The sequence below is a fragment of the Dermochelys coriacea genome, chromosome 4 (genome assembly GCF_009764565.3).
Source record: "Dermochelys coriacea isolate rDerCor1 chromosome 4, rDerCor1.pri.v4, whole genome shotgun sequence".
NCBI classification, from domain to species: domain Eukaryota; kingdom Metazoa; phylum Chordata; order Testudines; family Dermochelyidae; genus Dermochelys; species Dermochelys coriacea.
The window spans coordinates 71,810,922-71,833,917 of record NC_050071.1 but is presented as its reverse complement, the minus strand read 5'-3'; the positions used below and the strand labels follow the sequence as shown (position 1 = coordinate 71,833,917).

At 41.9% G+C, this 22,996-nt stretch overlaps 1 protein-coding gene across 10 annotated transcripts in view; it reads right to left on the bottom strand.

Moving 5' to 3' along the window:
• The window catches only part of CLCN3 (chloride voltage-gated channel 3), a 128,730-nt gene that overhangs the window by 81,748 nt on the left and 23,986 nt on the right, over positions 1-22,996 (bottom strand). For all 10 annotated transcript variants that reach the window (XM_038398577.2, XM_038398576.2, XM_038398573.2 and 7 more), the window contains one exon: positions 5,407-5,582. In XM_038398577.2, coding sequence (XP_038254505.1) covers positions 5,407-5,566 — 160 coding nt within the window. In that variant the 5' untranslated portion in view covers positions 5,567-5,582. The remainder of the gene's footprint in view (positions 1-5,406; positions 5,583-22,996) is intronic.

The following is a 22,996-nucleotide window of genomic DNA, read 5'->3' as shown; positions in this document are numbered from 1 at the left end:
TTATTTGGAGGAGTAGAATGATCACATTTAAGTCACAGAGTAAACTATTTTATTTGTAAAAGTGGCAAAAGAGTTCTGTGGCACTTTATGGACTAACAGATGTATTGGAGCATAAAGCGTTCGTAGGCAAATACCCACTTTGTCAGATGCAATAAATATTTTATTTATGTTACTATCACCCTGTAGACACTGTGCCAACATAGTGCTGTAGTGTAGACTTGCCCTATGATTCAGATCCAGTCAGCTGCCGTGCCAGAGACTTTGCTACAGAGTTTAGGTCCAGCTCGTTGCAGCGTAAACTGAGTCTTTATCTTCGGTTTTGAGAACGCTTGTCTTCCCAAAACCTATATTTTGGGCAAAGGCTGAAAATATTACGCATGCTGTCTTCTAATGTATATTTATGTTTCCTTACTTGAGAGTTTAACAGAATAATCTTCACCTTGCATTAAGTTATCAGTTCTGGAGATTCCAGCTTATATTCAGAAAACTAAATTTTTAGTGAAAAAAACCCCTTAGATTTTGCAAACTCTTGCAATGTAACATATTTTATTAACATGGATACATATATTTTGCAATAAATATCAAATATGGCTTTTAAGTGGTATTGTCCCTTTAATAAAAGGAGACTGGATATCTTCCTGCATGCTTTGAAATGCTGACGCAAGCAGCAAAATATTTTGTAGCAGCAAATGATATATATGGTCCCCAACAGCAAATATGCCAAATTCAGAGCACATATATATTAATTCAATTTAAGCAATAAATAAAATATATAAATGGGAAAAATCCCTAATGCATCAGCATAAAGCTGATATCTGCAGAAGTACTCCTATAGAAAATGTGCATTTATAAGTTTTTTCCATTTCTAAAGATGCAGGTACTTCTGATATTCTAACCTATCATAACCTCTTACTTCTCAGCACATATTAACTCAAACAGAAAAAATATAGTAAATGTAACTTCTACAAATAGATAAGCTTTAACAGGCAACAAAAACAGTTATTTTTTAATCACAGCTGACAAGCCAGTGTTGCTCCAAGGCAAAAATGTGATTCAAGGCATCCAAAGCCTACATACATACAGCAATCTAACTACTTACCCTGTTACAACAGGATTTCCGAGAGAGTTTACCAAGAACGGCCAGTGGTTTCTGTCCACCACCAGTCTCCAGGCACTCAAGAAAAGGATTCACAGGTTAGTGATGCTTACTGGTCCTCCCTAACACCACAGTCTTGCAGACCTCATTTGTACCACTGAAGTCAATGAGATTTGCATGAACAAAATGGCCGCAGCATCAGAGTGTAAAATAAATATACATGTGTAAGAGTTAAGAATCAATAAAATGCCAGCATATCTGGCCAGATATTTTATATTTCACCATGGTATCTGAACTCCTGTGATAGATGCTTTCAGTTGTTAATCATACAGACAGCAAGGAGTGACAGAATTACCTAAACAAAACTATTCTACAGTATTAGGTATAGAGACAAAAGGAGAAATCCATGAGGAGTGCAGGAATCAATTCAAACCATAAACTGAAAATCAAAAACAATCTTTAACAAAGCTCACTTATACATATAGTTAATCTAAATATTAAAAAGATACCCAGGACTTCACGAAAACTATTTGTAGACAAATCCTAGCCTGTGAATTCAAAATGCTTAACAGACATAGGGGTAAAATCCTACATGCCTTACTCACCTGAGTAGAGCCAGAGAAGACAACATGGGTGTGGTTGGGTAAGGCAAGCAGGATGAGTCCCTTAGTGTTCCCTGTATCTTCTCTATTTTAGCATGCATTCAATACCCAATACAAATTATCATCAAATAATTAATGTATATTACCTCTCATTCTTAAGTACTTAGCTGACTCAGGGATTAAGTATTGATTTCAATGGTACTACTCATGTGACTAAGGAGAAGCATATGTTTAAAGGTTCTACTGACGCAGGGGCCTAGTGGATAAGCCAGAGCCACTAAAGTCAACAGGAAAATTTCCATTGGCTTCAATGGGGTTTGGACCAGGCCCCTGAATAAAGAGGGCACTTTTTGTTTTTTCTGCAATATGTTTTATTTTGTAAAATGGAGGAAAAGCAAACTAAACATTGCGGGTACAATTTTTATTTTTTTTTTAAACTCTTACAAAATAGGATTGGCTACAATATTAAAATTGTCCTCATTTTATTTTTTCTTCACTTTTTTTTTATTCAGAACAAAAACTTGGAAAGATACAGGGTAGCTTTAGGACAATTAGCCATTAATTATGTAATTTAATTCTGTATGGTGGATTCATCTTGCATGCCTGGATTCAATGAACACAAAAACTTTTTTAAAAATTATAATGGAGGGAAGGTAAAGGAAAATCCAATTTAAATACCAGAAGCCATTCTAAAAAGGCAGCAGTAGCCAAAAACAAAAGAGAAAAGAGAAAAAGATCAAAGAACAAGCCACAATAATGAAGCCATGAAATCTAGCAGGAAGGCACCTGCTTGATTTTGGCCCTGGGAGAAACAAGGTTAGTATGAAGATTTAAATTCACACACGAAGGAGATAGAAAGAATAGTAAATAAATATTTAGTTTCACAAAATGTTTTGCTGTGTACTTAAACGTTTAATAAGCATGTTTTTACAACTCTGATCAAAAATCCTCCAGGACTGCCAACGAAAGCAATTTACTGTGAATAAAACCATAACGTATCTATACTTCAACTTTTTGGTAGTTTATACAAAATATTTTTTTAGTTATAAAAAGTGTAAATATCCCGAGAAACTACTAATTTTAATCAAACATGATTATGGTAGAAATTATTGTTCTATTATACTGATGCCCAGGATTTTGGCAGGTGAGGTTTGGGTATGTCATTGATAAAAATAAGCTCATTGCCAGGAAGAAGAATATCAGATGCATTCAAGTGTATAAACCCGCAGATCCATTCTGGGTGATTCTTGTGAACCACTTAGTGAAATTAGATCCTCATCTGCTCTTTAGCCCAGTTTATAGTCAAATACTGCTGTACTAATGATTGATCATGCCTATTGCAGCATGCCTTAAGTGAAAACCCTCCTAATCAGACCAAAACATTGCAGGTACAATGTGGGGGGGAAATAAATTCCTTCTCTGTCTTAAACAGTTGAATAAGACCAACAAATTACATGTAAGTATGTGATTAGGATCCCATTTAAACTAAAATCCTCACACTAACCCTGCAAATAAAGTGCAACCTCCAACACAAACAAGTGCTCCACACTAAGATGCAGTAATCATAAAAAATGAGTAGACCCATATCAATTTATAGACAAATCTTTTAATAAGATAGGCAACCTTATAAAAATACCTCTAGATTATTTAACACTTTCCATTCTAAGCCCTTTGTTTTCAGTTACTTAGATCTTTTCCAAAATTAACCATCTGGGCAGAAATTTTCCACGATGGGTGTCTGCATCAGGCTAAGTTTCTTTCAAGAACTTCCAGTAGAACAGTTCAACCATTTTGAAGACTGATGTTAGGGAAAATATTAAAAAATTCTTACAATCATTTCACTGAGAAACTATTGCCTCTCCATGGACTACAGTGAGAACTTGAAATCTGACTACGGGCTGCCTTTCTGTCGTATGAAATTCTGCTCCAACTTGGCCAATTTATGAGCCTCTGAAAATCACTGTTGGTGATCAGTAAAGACATTTGAAAAAAGAGTTTGACACCACAACTCTCAAAAGGTTTTTTTGTACTGAGCAAACTCCATCCCAAGGATGCAGAAGCTGAGCAGCACTTGGCCTGCAAATGCTCCCGTGGTTGCCAAGGGCCAGTGTGGTGCCATGAATTGGAATGGATAACGGTGCTCTCAATACTCTGCCTGCTAGTGCCCAGGCAGCGTGGTGATGAAGGAAGTTACCATACTAGAATACAGCGGAGGGCTGGGCACAAAACAAAAGAGAATGACAGGGACAAAGCCAGGGTGAAGGGGAAAAGGGAAGCAACAGGGGTTGGGGAATAGGAATCTGTAAAATGAGGACACTAATATTTCCCTACCTCACATAAGTGTTGTGAAGATGAATTCATTAATGTTTCTGAAGACCTCATCTACAGTGAGGAGTGGGATCACTTCTGTGCCCTTTTACTTGTGCTCATCGCTTTCTTGAGTAGCAGCTAATGGAATATGAAAATCTCATCTGTTCCAAAGTGGTCTGAACAGAAGTTGCAAAGTTCACATTTACAATTCACTCTGCTATTGCTGATGGGACTCTTACAAGCAACAAAGACATTATTGTCCCCATTTTACAGATAAAAACCTGAGGCAAGCAGAGAGCTGCTGACGTTGCTGGAGATACTCTGGTAGATACAGACAAATTCCTCATTTCTGCCCACAAGGAAAGGTAGAAGTACAAAAAAGCTTAAAAGACACAGGTGTGTTTCACAGCTGCTACTCAAATGGGCCAGGCAACAGTGGAACTGACCCGAATCACGTTTTTAGACACTGTTGCTGATGGATCTCTTCCTCTTGGCAGTGTTTACTATTGACCACCACAGAGTGCATATTTGTTCTAAATTGAATAAGAGTTCTGTGTAGCTAGAAAGCTTGTCTATTTCACTAACAGAAATTGGTTCAATAAAAAAAGGTATTACCTCACCCACCTTGTGGCTCTAACTTAGTCATTTAAGAACAATGTACTTTTCCTGGGATTCTTAGAAGTACGGTCACCAGCTACAGAAGAATCATTCTATTCTGATATGGAAGAGAATAGTGCTAAAAAGAAGATTACAGTAAACAGTAGGAAAAATAGTTACGCCCAGTCTAATTCTACTATGGAGGATAATAAGCTAACTATTCTCATGGAAAAAGAAAAGGAGTACTTGTGGCACCTTAGAGACTAACACATTTATTAGAGCATAAGCTGTAGCTCACGAAAGCTTATGCTCTAATAAATTTGTTAGTCTCTAAGGTGCCACAAGTACTCCTTTTCTTTTTGCGAATACAGACTAACACGGCTGCTACTCTGAAACCTATTCTCATGGAGTTGCTGTTCAGATAGGAGAGTTAACTTTGCAGCCTTCTCAAAGAGCCAGATAAGAAAAGAGGAGGTGGCTTTTATAACTTTCTCAAAGAGAAGAGAAACTTGACAAGAAGATTTTTTTCAGCTTTGTAAGCAATGATAGAAGACATAAGATTATCAGAAAAGTTAGCATTTGTCAGGCTCCACGGGAAGTCTAATATAACTGCTTAGCAAGAGAAACCTTAATAGACCCTAATAAACACTTTTCAGTAATTTTTTTAAAGCCATCTCTTCATGAACTGTTTTGCTGACAAGATTGAGAAAAATTTTAATTACTGCTTCAAAAACTATTCCCTTCTAGACTCAAATGAAAGGTTTTAAACCAAAAAGCCATAAATAAGAATTACTAACTTACCAATTGATGCATCACCATCTAACAAATTGTCATCTTCAGAAGTTTGAAAGTCCATAATGACACCTGCTCCATCTAAAAGTTCCTCATCGCTGCTTGCACTAGTTATACTGTTGTAACTATTTCGATAGTAGCCCCTATGGAACAGTTGCTCAGACTCCATTTAGCTGCTTTATAACCTAAGAGGGAAGAATGCTGTGTTAGGAAGCAGCTTTTAAGATACATAAGAGAAAACAGATAATTAATATTAAATAAAGCAAATACGCTTGAGCTTCATTGGATAAAAATTCAGATCATACTATGTGGAACAACGTCCAAGTACTATATTTTAATACGCTTTATTAGTTACATATTGGTATAACAATACTTACCATGTAGGACCTCTTAAGCAAGGAAGAATCTCTTATTTATGGCCAATTCTCCCTCATCCCCCTTCCCAGGCCCCTCCTACTTCAATCTCAATTCTCCTGCAACTATTCCACTCTGACAAAACATGATAGTAATCCAAATAGGCTCCCTTTGGACAGATACCTAGCCAATATTCATCTCTAAACAAGCACAAGGAAGATCAATGGCATAAACAACACTCAATGTTAATATACTCGGGGTTGAGAGGTAACTGAAAAAGTAAGCTTCCTTAGCCATTAAATCAGCTCAGTGTGGCCGACTATGTTATATAGTCTACTGTAATCCCTGTATCCCACCTGAGTCAGAGCTCAGAGTATAAAGGAAGTTTTAAAACATTTTAAAAAAGTCACCTTAACTGTAGTGCATAAAAAAAAAGAGTGAGCCCTATTTAAGTAAATTCAGACTTAAGTCATACATAAGTCATAAGATACTGAAAGACTTTTATTAAGAGGTTGTAAACCAAAAATAGACACTAAGAACTGGTTTTACTGTAATATAAGTCAATCAACATGAACTTCATTTTTTAACCACACATTCATAATCAAATAGGTTGGCAAAGTGTATCCCCTTTGCTAACACGGAGGAGTCTGCAAGTTGCAACGGATCACCTTTTTGCACACTATATAATATGGCAACATTGGTTATGAAAAAGAGGGATGGACACACAAGATTTGCTTGTGTTTACTTCATATTCATGCAGGTAGTGGCTAATTAGTCTGTACTTTCAATTTTGCCAAGATGTGAGCCAGTCATTTCTATAGGCCTATCTGAGGGGAAAATGCCACTGAATCTTGACGACCGTCTCCCCTGCTTTTACACAACCCCCCCCGCCCCCCCAAAAAACAAAACAAAAAAAGCTTGGTTACTAACCTTTCTGTAACTGTTGTTTTTCGAGATGTATTGCACATGTTCATTCCAGTGTAGGTGTGTATGCACCCCAAGCACAGTTGCCAGAATTCTTTCCCCTAGTGGTATCCGTCGGGTTGGCTCCAATGCCCTCCGGTGCCATGCACTCATGCTGCTGGTACAAAGGGCCCTGCTGATCCCGCTCCCCTTCAGTTTCTTCTTACTAACTGCCTCCGATAAGAGGGGGCAGATGGTGGGTTTGGAAATGGATATATACAACACATCTCAAAGAACAAGTTACGGAAACATTAGTAATTGTTTTTTCTTTTTCTTCTTCAAGTGCTTGCACATGACCATTCCAATGTAGGTGACTCACAAACAGTTGTACAGGAGGTAGGTTCAGAGTTCAAAGGCAAGGTGACTGCAGGACTGTGCGGCCAAAGCTGGCATTGTCTCTAGCCTGCTAAGTAATGGCATAGTGCACACATTCTCAATGCACTGATGACCAGGTTGGTGCTCTGCAGATGTCCCGGGTAAAGGACTTGTGCTGGGAAGATGGTGGCAAAGGCCAGAGTAGTTTAGCTCAGAATACCAGCAGGAAGATTGCTTCACTGTAGTGGAATTGTGAGACCACCTTTAGGAGAAATGAAAGGTATAGGCACAGCTGGACTTTATTCTTGAAGATGACCATATCTGGGGGCTCTGATGTGAAGGCCCAGATCTGAAACTCTTCTGACCAAAGTGATGGCCACTAAGAAGGCAACTTTCCAGGAAAGTTGTAACAAGCATGCTCCTAGCAGCTCAAACAGTGGACCTGTAAGCTTTGACAAGACAAGGTTCAGATCCCACGGAGGAATGGGATCTCTAACCTGGGGTTACAGCCTCTCCAGGCTTTTGAGAAAATGGATCCCCAGGTCGAAGGAAAAAAAGGATTGGTTGTGAACCTTGGTATGAAAGGCTGAGATGGCCACTAGGTGACCCCTGACTGAAGAGAAGGCCAGCCCTTGTTGTTTCAGCAGCAGAAGGTACTCCAAGATGAGCTGTAGAGAGGACTGTGTATATGGCATTCCCCCTTGGGAGCACCAGATGGAGAACCACTCCCATTTGGCAAAGTAGGTGACCCTGGTGGAGGGCTTTCTACTGACCTGCTCTGAGCAAGACTGCTCCTCATGGAGCTTCCAGGCCGTCAGATGAAGAGACCCGAGATATGGGTGGAGCAGCCAACTATCATCTCAGGAGATAAAGTCTAGGTGTAGCAGAAGCCATAGCGGGGCTGCCAGTGAAAGCCCTAAGAGAGTATTGAACCAATGTTGCCTGGGCCACACAGGAGCTATGAGAATGACCTACGCTTGATTTTCATCAGAACCTTGTGAATCAGAAGGGTAGGAGAAATTGCATAATACTGACACTTTGTCCATGACAACAGGAACGCATCTGTGACCCGGGCTGTGGCCTCCCAAAGAGAAAACTGACGGTATTTTTTGTTGTTGCAGGTAGCGAACAGGTCTATATGGGGAGTCCCACACTGTTGGGGGGAGGGGGGAAATGTCTGTTGGGATGTTCGGTCCCATGATTAAGGCTACAAGTGTAACAGAATCAGTGACTCTGACTTTTACAATAGCTGTGCTGGCTCAGGGGCTACCCAAGCCGCACAGTCCCTGGACCACCAGCAGCAGCAGTTTGGGTGTGTGAGAGGGAGCTCATGGCTATGGGCAGGGGGTTGGAGAGTGTGGAGAGAGGCTTACCTGAGGGTGAGGGACTCCCCCGCTCCCACTGGCATAGCCCCCCTGCAGTTCCTAGGAGGTGGAGGAGCCAACAGAGGTCTCTGAGCTGCACACTGCCCGCGTCCACAGCCCCCACCCCCAGCTCCTATTGGCTGTGATTCCTGGTCAATGAGAGCTGCAGCAGCCGGTGCTTGTGGCGGGAGCAGCAGAATCCCTGCCATGGCCCCTGCCTCCACCACCAAAGAGCCAAAGGGACAAGGAGCCGGGTAGAAAGCCCTGCCAATCTCCCTCTCCCAGTACCAGCAGAGGTCCCGGGCCACATCCCCCAGCACCCGCAGTGCCCCAGGACCCTGCCCTCCCGCAAAGTTTTAGTCAGGGTGGGTATTTTTAGTAAAAGTCATGGACAAGTCATGGGCCATGAATTTTTGTTTATGGCCTGTGAAACTGTCCATGACTTTTACTAAAAATACCTGTGACAAATGTAGCCTTACTCATGGTGAGAGGAGAAAGACCTGCTGAAGTGATATGCCAGCTGGTTCTGCATTCCCAGAAAGTAGGACACTTTACACTGATGGAATGAGCTCCAATAGTTGGATTGCTTCTTGACACAGAGCGGAAGAATGTGCACTGCCCTGTTTATGCAGAATATGGCCATTGTATTATCTATGAGAACCGATACAGTTCTGTTCATAATGTGGGGTAGAAACACTTGGCAGGCTAGGCAGACTGCCCTGAGCTCCTTGATGTTTATATGGAAAGTTCTTCTTGAAACCAGAAGCCCTGAGGGACTCTAGAGGGGCTCCCCAGCTGAGGGCTGTTGCTTTGGATACTAAGGACATCAGGAGTTAAGGCCTTGAGAAGGGTACCTCTGCATATACTGTGCGGTGGTTCAGCCACCATGTCAGTAAGTCAAGGACCTGAGCACTGAGTCCAAGTGATGACGTGAGAAGTATACCATGGCCAATCAGGCTTGGAAAGGTTTGAGATGTAGCCTTCCTTGATGCACTATGTAGGTCCATGAAGTCACGTGGCACTGAAGGCTTAGACTATCATACAGTTGTGATCGAATGAGGCTGGACGGACCATATCAGGGATGTAATCAAACAAAAACTATCGCCTGGAAGTAGAACTCTCACATGGAGTCAAGAACTACACCACTGAACTATAACCTTTGGACCGGGATGAGAGTCGACTGCACCACAAACTGGCTGGTGCGCTGTTCGCCCGCAGGTGGCAGCGCCCATACCGGTATCAGTAGGGCTTGCAGTCATACCGGAGTTGATGACACCTGATGCTGTAGTGCTGGCCCAACGCAAGTCTTGCTCTATCATGGTCCCTGTCTGCTTGCCTTTGGCACCGGGGATTGGCTTTTTTGGTGCTTATGATGCTGCTTCTTAGGCACTGGAGAAGATCAGTGCTAGGATTCCTGACCTGTGGGAGGAGCACTTCACACTACAGCTGAAGTGCTTGGTGCCAAGTCCAAGTGTGGCTCCAAGGCAGGTCTTAAGGTTGCCTCCATGAGGAGGACCTTCAGTTTTGCTGCTCAGTCCTTTTTGGTGTAGGGTTTTAAGCCCCTGCAGCTTTATCAATGGTCTTTCCTAGGAGATTCCCCCATGCACTTCAGACAAATCGAGTGCGGGTCAAAGGCATAGACTTACCACAGGAAATGCAGGGCCTGGTAACCGAGGCATGCCCCAGCCCTGGGATGTGGATGACCCTGCTAACTAAGCATGAAGGCACCCAAAAACTATTAAAAACTACAATAACTATTTACACTAAAAAGAAAAGGAGTACTTGTAGTACCTTGTAGACTAACATTTATTTGAGCATAACCTTTTGTGAGCTACAGATCAAGTGCGCTGTAGCTCACAAAAGCTTATGCTCAAATAAATGTATTGGTCTCTAATGTGCCACAAGTCCTCCTTTTCTTTTTGCGAATACAGACTAACACGGCTGCTACTCTGAAACCTGTTATTTACACTAAAGAAGTAGAAAAGTCACTAGGAAAAAATTGCCTGAGCAATGAGGAGTTCCAGCAAACATCATGGATAGCAAGAAGGAACTGAAGGGGATCGGGTCAGCAGTGCCCTTTATACCAATGGTATAAGTGTGGAGAACCAGAGAGTGCTGGAGTCGACCCAACGGATACCACTAGGGGAAACAATGCCAGCAACTATGCTTGGGGCACACACACACACACACACACACACACACACACACACACACCCTACATTGGAATGGACATGTGCAAACATTTGAAGGAGAATACATATTTTACTAGGTCACACAAGAACACAGCATAGCTCATCATCAGAGATTACTATGGTAACTATACTTTGATATGTTTTACATTCAATGGTTTTGCTCAAAAGAAGGGATACATATTTTTGTATGCCAAAGACTAATGCAGCATACAAATCTATCATAGCAAATGAACAACAAAAATATATCTGCATAATGGCTTGTTGGCACTGCCACAGTGCAAGAGAACGGGGTTTAAAAAGCTGGTGAAACTGAAACAGCATGGAAGATTGTGTGTGAGTGTGAGTGATGTACCTAACTGGCCTGGGTCTAACAGAGTAGTCCTATTGATACACTGCTAAAGGATCCCCACACACACACACACCCTAAGAGGGGGAGTCCACAGAACCTGGAAACCAAATAATTACAGGGGACAACTAATGAAACAGGGACAGGAGTGCGGTCAAAGGGTCAAATGAAGGGAACCAGACAGGGACACCAAACCCTGGACAGTGCCCACTGCTCCTCGAAGGCATCAAGGGAGTAAGTGGACGCCATCCAGAGGAACTCTGCTCAGATACGTGAATGGACGGAGAATCGGAAATAGGCCTCACAGTCACAAGAGACTCCATCGGCCAACCTCCTCACCCTGGTTTTTATAGATGGCCACTTTAGCCAGGGCTAGGAGGAGGTTGACCAGGAGGTCCCGTGACTTTATGAGGCCACGGATAGGGAGTGCATAGATAAAGAGGTGAAGGGAGAAAAAGCAACCAAAAAATGTAACAAAATATTCGTGAGGAGATGGAATAGGGGCTGCAACCTGGCGCACTCCAGGTAAATGTGCGCCAGGGTCTCCCTCACACCGCAAAAGGGGCAGGTGTCTGGGATAGGGGTGAACCACGCCAAATACATGCCCGTTCTCACAGCCCTGTGAAGGAGCAGCCAACTGATATCCCCGGTGGGCCTCAGGACCAGGGTGGAGTATAGGCTGGTCCACCAGGGCTCCTCACCCTCTAGAGGTGGCAGAAGGTCCCGCCACTTTGTGTCAGGGCAGGACACAAGGGTGAGGATGTGAAGGGTGTGGAGCACGAGCGTGTTTCCTTGGTGTGGTCTGGAAGCGGACTGGCTGCAGATTGTGCAGCCAGCTCACGGTGAAGGGGTCAGTCAAGTCCACAGGGCAGGGGCCTGATGAAAAGGTCTGGAGGGCCTGGGGTGGAGGGTAAATGGGACGTGCCCTCTCTTAGGTAAACCTGAGCAGAGGGTGGCAAAGCAGCCCTCACCTCCTGAAGTACACGCCAGGGAGTACGAGGCCTGGAGAGCCCCATGTGCTGAGTGAGCGTCAGGGGATCCAGCCAGTCTCCCTGGTCGTCGTCTAGGAGGTCTCTGACTGATGACTTCTGCCAGGACTAAACTCTGGCACACGGAGGAGGACTCCACCACCTGCGTACGGAGCTGGGGGTTGTGTAGCAGGGGCTCTGCGAGAAGATGTGCCTCCATGGTGGCTGCCACAGACCTGGTCACTGAGAACAGTTTCCAGGTCCGGAGAAGGTCCTGGTAGGACCTGGTCTTCTAAGAAGACGACCTCTCGGCTGGAGATAAAGGAGCTGCTGGTCATATCAGAGCCCTCGGAAGCGGTGGCGGAAGGCATGCGCCAGTACGCTCCATGCTGACTACCTGCACCATAAAGAAGCCTCTGCAGGGCCTGGAGGTGGAAGACATGGACCTGAGGGTGTAGACACTTCAGGCCCTGCCCTCCCTCCTCCAGGGGTAGATGGAGAACCCCTGCAGAGACTAAGTGCAGTCCTGACACGAACTACTCCAGAATCAATGTCTGGAGGTGGGCCAGGAAACCCGGGGCCAGGACCAGCGTGTTGAGCTGGTACCAGAGCATGAACAGGACAAGTTGATTAAGCACCAGCACTCGAAGGGAGAGGCACCGGAGTAGTCCTGTCCATTTCCTGAGCCGCTCTATCACCCTGCCCTCTAAACCATGCCAGTTTTCTGGTGGAGACGGATGCGTGGCAGAAAGGTAAACGCCGAGATAGAGCAGCGGACCTGCGCTCCACTGGATGGCCTGAAGCATGGGTGGGAGGGAGCTCGCCTGCCACCCATCCCCAACCACCAGGCCAGAGTTCTTGACCCAGTTGACCAGGACGAACAGATGGCCTGACAAGCCTCCACCCGCGCCAAGTTGCCCGGGTCCAGGGCCACGAGGAGCACATAGTCAGTGTATGCCGACAGGACCAGCCGCAGCTCTGGCTCTCGCAGCACCAACCCCGTCAACCTCCTACGGAGGAGACAGAAGAAGGGCTCGATCGCCAGAGCATACAGCTTGCCCGAAAGGGGGCATCCCTGCCGTACTCCTGGCCCGAAGCTGACCGGTTTGGTCAGGGTCCAGGTGAGCCCGACCAGATATTCTGCGAAGGCATACAGCACCTGGAGAAAACCCACAAACTGGGGTCTGAAGCCAAATGCTCGCAGAGTGCTCAGGAGATACCTGTGGTCCACCCTGTCGAATGCCTTCTCCTGATGCAGGCACAGGAGGGCGAACGACAGACCATCCCTACACACCTGAGTTCCAAGAGGTCCCGGGCCAGATACAGGTTGTCAAAGATAGTGCAGCCCGGGATGGTGTAGGGTCGGGTCTGGTCTGGTCGGATCATGTCCAACAGCACAGACCCTAGCCGCAGCGAGATGGCTTTCGCTACGACTTTTAGTCCATGCTGAAGAGCAAAACAGGATGCCAATTTTGTAAATCGCGGAGATTCTCCTCCCTCTTTCATGCAGGCAAGCAGCTTGCCTTATTGCCGAAGGAGGACCCCGCTCTGCAAAACCTGGCCCAGATGGTGACTAAGTCTGGGCCAAGGACATCCCAGAACACATGGTAGAACTCCACAGTCAGCCTGTCCATGCCCGGAGATTTATTGGTGGGCATGCAGCGGAGGGCTTCCAAGAACTCTGCCAGAGTGAAAGGCAGCTCTAGCTGGTCTCGATCGTCCGCGCTGACCATAGGGAGTTCGTCCCAGAGCACTCTGCGTTAGGATCGGTCAGATCTGGGGAGAAAACGCTTGCGTAGAAGGCCCTGGCCCTCCCACACATCTCGCTGGATCCAGGAGGGGGGCGCCATCCTCTGCCAGAAGGCAGGTGATGTGCTTCTTGGCCCCCCTCCTTTTCTCCAGGGCGTAGAAGAAGCGGGAGCTGCGAACCATCTCCCGAAGGAGACTGATGTGGGGTTGAATAAAGGCACCCCGGGCCCGATGGTCTTAGAGGGACCAGAGCTCCTCCTGGCACACTCCGCAGAGGGATGGATTCTCAGGGCTGGTGGCCAGACGCCTCTCCAGCTCTAAGATCTCCCATTCCAACTGCTCTATCGCCGCATCTCTAATTGTAGTTAAATAAAACAATTTAAATGTCTGTCTACTGATGTTCTCCAAACACAGCATGGCAAGAAAATCCTACAAAATATTAATGATTAATCTGTTGAACTGGAGATCGTTCACCTCCCAAGGACTTCATAAATAGCTGCTTCAATTACCTTTGGTCAATGAAATAAGCAAACAATCATTTTCTGATATAGCTTTAAAACTGAAAAGTTTTCAAAATAAATCACCGATTAAAAACGTATAGTGTACCTTCTAAAAATGAAACCTACATCTGAGTTGTGAAGAATGTATTAAGGTTATAACAACCAACAAGAATGCACTTTTATGTAGAAAACTCACGATTAAATAGAGTCTTCCTGACTAGCGACTTAAATCAATTTGAATCAAATCCACCCTATCACTATGCTCATTTAGCCTGACTTCTTGCTTTGCACAGCCTATTGAATCTTACCTGTAACTTCTGCCACAAGCTCCAGATTTCTTTTCCAACTATTGCATATTTTTGAGAGAGATCCTGTCTTGATTTAAATACTGCAAGCGATGGAGAATCTACCACACTTCTAGGTATATTGTTCCAAATGTGTACCTTATTTTTAGTTCTGAGTTTATCAACTCTCTGCTTCATAGATTCCATTGAGAGAAGAGATCACTGTGATCATTTACTCTGATCTTCTATACAGTACAGGGCATAGTACTTCCCCAAAATAAATCCCGTTAGAACTATAGCATCTCTCTTGAAAAGCATCCAATTTTGATTTAAAAATTCCTGGTGAAACAACATATCAAAGCCTTTGTTAAATTGTTCCACTGGTTAATTACCCTCACCATTAAAAGGTTGAAAACTTTCATTTCCATTAAAAGTTTACACCTTATTTCCACTCTGGAAGTCTAACTTTGACTTCCAACCATGGATCTTGTCATACCTTTGTCTGTTACAGAAGACCCTACCATCAATTACTCATTATGCCTATTTCTCTGTTAGACTAAAGAACCATCTACTTTCAGAAATCTCTTCCCCACAGAGGTAAGCAGACACCATGATTAAGTTATCTCTTAACATTCTCTTGGATGAACTGAAGAGATTGAGCTTCTTAAGACTCACTGTATGGCATGTTCTCCAGACCTCATTCTTCTGTATCTGTTCTGAACCCGTTCAAATTTTTCTACATTCTTTTTGATGTATGGACACTAGAACCAGATATAGTAATGATCTTATATAGAAAGGAAATACCACCACCACCACACCCCTAGTTAATATTCCCTTGCTTATACAGCCAAGGATTATATTAACCCTCTTAGCCAATTGAAAATGAGCTCCAGTGCAATGCAGTAGCTATCTACTGTGACTCCTCAATCCTTTTCAGCGTCAGTGCATTCTAGGATACTCCCTGTGACCTACATTCTTCGTTTCCTTATGGGTTTTTTTTTATTGTTATTATTATTATTATTATTATTATTATTAGAGCCAAATACAAGATCATACATGTTGCTCAAATGAGCCCACCTTACCAAGTGATGTAGATTGCCTGTACAAGTAACTTGCCCCCCACCATTATTTACTTCTCTACCAATTTGGTATCTGCAAATTTTTCCAACAATGATTTTATATTTTTTCCAGATCATTGATAAAGATATTGAACAGCACTGGGCCAAGACAGATTGCCATAGGATCCCACTAAAAATACTCCCATCAGATGACAATTCACCATTCACAATTACTACTTGTGCTGCATCAGATAAGCAGTTTCTAATCTGTTCAATATGGACTTCATTGATTTTGCAGAGCACTTTTCTTTTTTAATGCCATACAGGAATAAGTATATTATGTCAGTTACATTTAACAACCAAACTTGTGATCTGATCAAAAAGCTACATCAAGTTTGACGTCTAATAATGATTCTATTAAACCATGCTGAAAGGCATTAACTATGCTTCCGTTGTTTAATTTTTCCACTGATTCATGTATTAGCCTTCCCATTATTTTATGTAGAACTGTTGTCAGGCTAAGACCTATAGTTACCCAGGTCATTCCATTTACTCTTTTTAAATATTGGGAAATTAACTTTTTTCCTCCTCCTCTTCTGGAATTTCTTCAGTGTTTCAAGATATGTTTAAAATAAACAATAGTTGAGAAAGCTTCTCTGCAAAGGGTTGTGTGGTGTTTTTTTTTTTAAATACTCGTGTACAAGCTACTCAAGGCAGAAATTTTTAAAGAAGGGCTACACATGGCCTTACTCCACTTCTTAAATTTGGACCCCCTCCAGAAGCTTATAGAAAAAGGTTTCAGGAGATACAGAATAAGGGGATGACTTATACAGAAGTTGTGACTCATCTGGGGGATTACCTCCTCAAAAGGGCCAAAAGTCAGAGAACAATTACCTTAGACAGGCTGTATGAAATGGTTTGGTTGGGAAAGTTTTACAATTTGTGTTTACATGACCTTAAAACAAGATTAATGGATAAGATGCCAGGAGACCATTGGAGGCTGATGAATATGTAGACAGCTAGTTTGATTCAGAGAGAAAGCATAAGGGAGGCACCTATGTGCCCCCGCCCCCCAATATGAAAGACTGGTAAACCCTTCTGGGGCAAGCAACCTACCTCAGAGGGACTCTAGGAACAGTGGGAAGAAGTGGTGTCACATCTACCAGACCAGGCCATATCACTATAACATTATTGGATGCCCAGTCCATCCAATAATGATGAAGTGTGGGATGCCCCTCCAGAACCACAAATGAGTTAACTGTGTTTCCTCCTGTCAAGGTTCCTTCTCCACTCTGAACTCTAGGGTACAGATGTGGAGACCTGCATGAAAAACGCCCTAAGCTTATTTTTACCAGCTTAGGTTAAAACTTCCCCAAGGTACAAGCTATTTTACCTTTTGCCCTTAGACTTTATTGCTGCCACCACCAAGCGTCTAACAAATAGATAACAGGGAAAAAGCCTGCTTTTCCCCCCCAAAATCCTCCCAAACCCTATACCCCCTTTCCTGGGGAAGGCTTGAAAGAAATCCTCACCAATTTGCATAGGTGAGCACAGATCCAAACCCTTGGATCTTAAGACCGATGAAAAAGCAATCAGGTTCTTAAAAGAAGAATTTTAAATGAAGAAAAAGTAAAAAGAATCACCTCTGTAAATTCAGGATGGTAAATACCTTACAGAGTAATTAGATTCAAAACAGAGAATCTCTCTAGGCAAAACCTTAAGTTACAAAAAGACACAAAAACAGGAATATACATTCCATTCAGCACAGCTTATTTTATCAGCCATTTAAACAAAAAACAGAATCTAACACATATCTAGCTAGATTACTTACTAAGTTTTAAGACTCCATTCCTTTTCTGTTCCTGGCAAAAGCATCACACAGACAGAGAGCACCTTTGTTTCTCCCTCCTCCAGCTTTGAAAGTATCTCGTCTCCTCATTGGTCATTTTGGTCAGGTTCCAGCGAGGTTATCCTAGCTTCTTAACCCTTTACAGGTGAAAAGGTTTTTCCTCTGGCCAGGAGGGATTTAAAGGTGTTTACCCTTCCCTTTATATTTATGACACCTCCCTCCACATGCCAAGAGAGTTACACAGCCGTTTTTCCTGAGACACATGATGTACAGGCTTTGCAGAGTTCACTCAGCCACCTATACACACAGAAACAGTAGATCCCCAAAATGGAGGAAGAAGTTAGAGGGTAGATATTCCAGGAAACACTATTCTCGGCAGGATAAGATACAAACCTCTGACACAAACTATCAAAATCAGAATAAAAGAATAAGGGACTCAGGCTACACCAATTTTTCCTGAATATTCTAATGAGAGGTGAGGGGCGGGAGAAGAGACCACAAACCACACACATTAGGACATTTAGTTATGGATTAGCGCAGCCCTTACTTGTTTTGTACCTACACGGAGAAGATCAGGCATAACTAGATATCTAGACCCGAGGAAGAGCTCTGTGTAAGCTCAGAAGCTTGTCTCTTTCACAACAGAAGTTGATTCAATAAAAGGTATTGCGTCACCCCACCTTGTCTCCCTAGAGATAACCAGGTTATACATTGTTTCCACTAGAAAGTCTTCTATTGCTGATTTCTGTATAGCACAGGACCAAAGGCATCTTTCTTTTCTAGATTGTTGCCATTCTTATTCAAAACCTACAGATGAAACGTCAGGCAGCAGCAAAGATTTACTGATGATCTGAGTCAGCTAATAGGTCTCTCTACAGAGTGATGTGGACTACACCAGCCTCAGGAGAATGAGAGTCCTGCTTATGCCAACATCCATTCTTATAAACTCCATAGCAAAGGTTTCCAGGATTGCTCAATATCTGTGTCCTCCTTATAAGGGTATACAGCAGAAAGAAAGCCAAAATTGATACAGGGAAACTGGCCCTTTCTCGAAAAATAAAAAACGTAAGTTTTAGAAAACAAGAAGTTCACAAATTGCACAACAGTGCTCAAATAAATATTTACTCAGGTCATTAACAATTTCAGCTCTGTATTATGTGTTTTTGGTTTTGTTTTGTGCATCTAAAAAGCTAATAAAAAAAGCTCAGCGCAGCTGAATAAAATGGCAGCTTATTCCCCAATCCATCAAAAATGCAAAACTTGGTAAAGGCAGTAACTAGTCAGCACAACTGAATACAAGTTGAGTATTACAGTTAAAAACTACTGAAAGTTAAGAGTGGCAGCTATGATGCAGACCTCTTTCCCCTCATTGCAGCACACATTCCCTCCAAAGCCTATAAGGGACCTCCCTCTGAGAGAAACTTTCAGATGAAAGAAGGCTAAAATAGACAATGTTTACAATACCTCAGATATAAACATGAACATTTTCATTTTAATTATGTGTACACACTCTCCAGTAAAATAGAGATGAATTCAAGATATTTGCAGAAAATCTGTAAAATACCAGGATTCTAAGGGAATGTCCACACTACAATTAGAGGTGCAACTGCAGCACGTGTAGACATAGATTAAAGCTAGCTTTAGTCTATCTAGTTCAGGTATCAATAGCAGTGAAGCCGCCACAGCATAGGCCTCAGTCTGGGCTGTATAAAGATCCTGCGTACATAATCATATTCTTACTTCACCCTGAAATCAATACTTCGGTGCCTTCACTGTTATTGATTCCCATACTAGCTTTAATCTAGCTAGCTTGGAATGCAGTCAAACCTCCCATAACTGTGCAGATATATCTTAAAAGTTAAGATTCTTACCAGTTAAGAACATTCATTTTTAACACCATATTTGCTTGGTAACAAATGCACTAATTGATGTGGTCAAGCAATTTCAGTTATGAACCTGGGATCTTACATCATCATAACTTTGCAACAGTAAACAAACTGAATTTTCCATAAAAAAAAAAATCTAGGCAGAATTCCCAACCAGTTCTACTTATCCTTATCAAGGAGCTGTCTGGATTAAACAGACATCCTTTCCACTGTATTAAACAGATGGGAACCGTAGAAAGAGCTGTAATAGTTTAGTACCTCACCCACGATAGTCAGTGTCAATGGGAAAAAGTGGAGTAGTGAACATCATACATGGGAGGTAAACAAAGCATCTTTCTTTCCCCCTACCAACAGAGCCAGCTGCATCATTACTCCAGTCAGGTGACGCAGAAACACTTACTGTTCCCCCAGCTCTTACCAGATACCAAGAAAATGCTCTTTAAGGCTTGATTCTGCTTCCTTTACTCACACTGAGCAGCATCAGCTATTTCAGGAGAACTGCTTGCAAAGTTAGGTTCTACTAAATATAAAAGGGGTGGAAGAATTGCATTTGTATTTATCTGAGTCAGAAACATGAAGAATGTAGGACTTGATCTGGCATACAGTGGTAATGCTGTGCTACTGTAATGTTAGGAGTCATAAGATTGGAGCACAACTTTCAGGGTACATGGCAGGGCCCATGTGTTTTGCCTGACATTTGAGAAGAGTTAAGGGAGGCTAGAGTATTCCCTAGTGTGTTGGGGAGTTATTTGCATTCACAGCTTCTGTTTCTTGAAGGGGTGAGTTGACTGAAATTTGTATTTGGTTTTATAGTTTTAAATAATTGGCAGGGCACTAAGTTTGTGTATGGACACTTTTTAATAGTTCAAACTAAGAGGAAAAAAAAAGTTATCCTGAAAAGCCTTCTCCAGATATATGAGCCACTGAAAACTCCTATGTCTCAAGTTGCTCAAAAGATCAAGTAGATATGAGTGATAACTAGTGTAGCATCATAAGAAAACACATCACTGTTATGTACGACATCCAGTAAGGAAAGGACAATAGTTGTAACAATATTAAGTAACAATACTGAATTTAATTAAACAGTAAATGTATTGTTTAAATGTTTTGAGAGATAATAAATTTAAGCCTTGACATATATCAAATTAAACCTAAATCTAATACAAAACAGGTTTATTTTTAAAAGGTTTATTAGAATTTAAGTAACAAAATAAAGTCCAATTTAAATAAATTCATTTTTATTTTTTTGAAAAATAATTTTTATCCACCTTGTTAACGACTGCCACTAGTAACATGAAATTGCCACCTGTCATTTGCACTTAATGACAAAAAACATCAAGACAACTTTTCACACCATTTGGTAAAGGGGGAATACAGCTGTGTTCCCCATGTAATTTGACTTAACTTGTTCTAAAATATAGCAACATGTAACATTATGAAAATATCAGGCAACTTTCAGCATAGAAGAGGAGACAAAATACAGTTAGTTCTTTAAAAGTAAATTAAAATAAATAAAACCATAACAGATCCATTAAGTTCTACTTAAAAGAAATGAAAGCCTCCTGCAGAAAAAAGGGATGTGCAATAAGACAGCATTTAAGTACGCACTCTAGATTGGAAAATTATATAGGGAAGTTCAGAAATAAATAAGTAAAAGAAAAAAGTTTACCTTTGTGGTATAATGCACACAATTAAATATCCACAAAACATGAAATACAATCTGGTATTTTTCACATATGTTATAACTTTAAGCAGAAGCTAGTACACAGACCTAAGTTATAGATTCCATATTGCATTCTCTTAAGACTACATTTCTCTCAGACATGAAATGTACTGAACTTGAGTTTAAAAAAAAAAAAGGCTAAAAGGGCACAGAATAGGGAAAAACATTGAATGGTACATGCCAATATAGAATTGGAATTTTACCTCTATATTGAACTTTCTTGTCCTCTTGAAAGCAGTTACCACTAAATACTCATCTCTGAGGGCACGTTTTATGCACTCACTCAGCATTTAAAATTCTGAAAAAGCCACTAGCCTACTTATAACTGAACTTGTGCTCCAAATCATATGACTCCTAATGTTAGAGCAGAACTGTAGTGCCATTAGAGTTAAGGAGAAGTTACACTTTGAAAATTTTCAAAAGTTACTTAGGAGCCAAAGGCCCACTTTCAAAACTGACTTTGGCATTTGGGATTGTAAATCTCACTGAAAGTCAATAGAACTTGGTCTTGTTTACACACACAAATTGTACAACTTTAACTATATTAATTTAGTTAAGCAGCATGACCCAATTAGCATAAATAATCTCCTCAGCGTAAGAGTGCTTATACCTATATACTGAATTCCTGTACAGCCGGGGTTCCCAAACTTGGTTCGTGGCTTGTTCAGGGTAAGCCCCTGGTGGGCTGCGAGATACTTTGTTTACCTGAGCCTCCACAGGTAGGGCTGCTCGCAGCTCCCAGTGGCTGTGGTTCGCTGTTCCCAGCCAATGGGAGCTGTGGTGCTTACCCTGAACAGGCCACGAACCAAATTTGGGAACCCCTGCTGTACAGGAAGAGGAATTAGCCGTACTGGTATAAGACACTTATACCATTATAACTGTATTCACATGAGTGGTAATACCAACACAAAAGTATGTTTACTCCAATTGATAGGCTCCTTTGGAAATTCTACCCTCTCTTACCTATCTGATATGGGAGTCATTACTTTGCAGGGTCAAAATAAATGTGTTTAAAACTCAGCACACACATTCTCATCTTGAAAATATTTGTAAAGAAGAAAGTTTCCACCTACTTGGCTATTTAAATCCAGTGAGGGGGGAGGGAAGAAAAGATTCCCTCACAACCCCACAAAACTCTAACTTAAAAAATTAAGTTCCTTTGAATCCTTCAATAAATAAATATGCATGAAATCTCACTAATCAAATGTGTTTAGGTTTTATGCTCTTTAACAGTAGGATATGGGTAAAATCCACAAAGCAACAGTTACTCCGGCTAAATCAGATTAGAGATGCACACAAGGCATAATCCTATGTCTTGAAATGAATCTTAAAAGGGTGTACTACCAAGTTTAATATACTGTGTAAGACCCATCTAGAAACTCAAAACCCTCTGCATCAGCTAGCTGGAAATCTTTATTCAGGTGTCAGCTTTATGAAACAGACAAGGTTGGTGAGGTTCTCTCTTTTAATGGAGCAATTTCTGTTTAAGAAATGGCATATGTCAAGGTTCCTTCCCCACTCTGAACTCTAGGGTACAGATGTGGGGACCTGCATGAAAACCACCTAAGCTTACTTTTACCAGCTTAGGTTAAAACTTCCCCAAGGTACAAACTATTTTACCCTTTGCCCTTGGACTTTCCTAATAAAAAACCCTATTAGGTGTTTGGTGGTAGCAGTGAAAGAGCCGTTTGGAAATGTCTTTCCCCCCCAAAATCCTCACCAAAACCTTGCACCCCCCTTTGGGGAAGGTTTGGTAAAAAACCTCACCAATTTGCATAGGTGATCACAGACCCAAACCCTTGGATCTTAAGAAAAAATGAAAAAGCATTCAGTTTCTCAAAAGAAGAATTTTAATAGAAGAAAAAGGTAAAAAGAATCACCTCTGTAAAATCAGGATGGTAAATACCTTACAGGGTAATTAGATTCAAAACACAGAGAATCCCTCTAGGCAAAACCTTAAGTTACAAAAAAACAGGAATATCCATTCTATTCAGTACAGCTTATTTTCTCAGCCTATTTTCTTATTTTCTCCATGATTTAAAGAAATC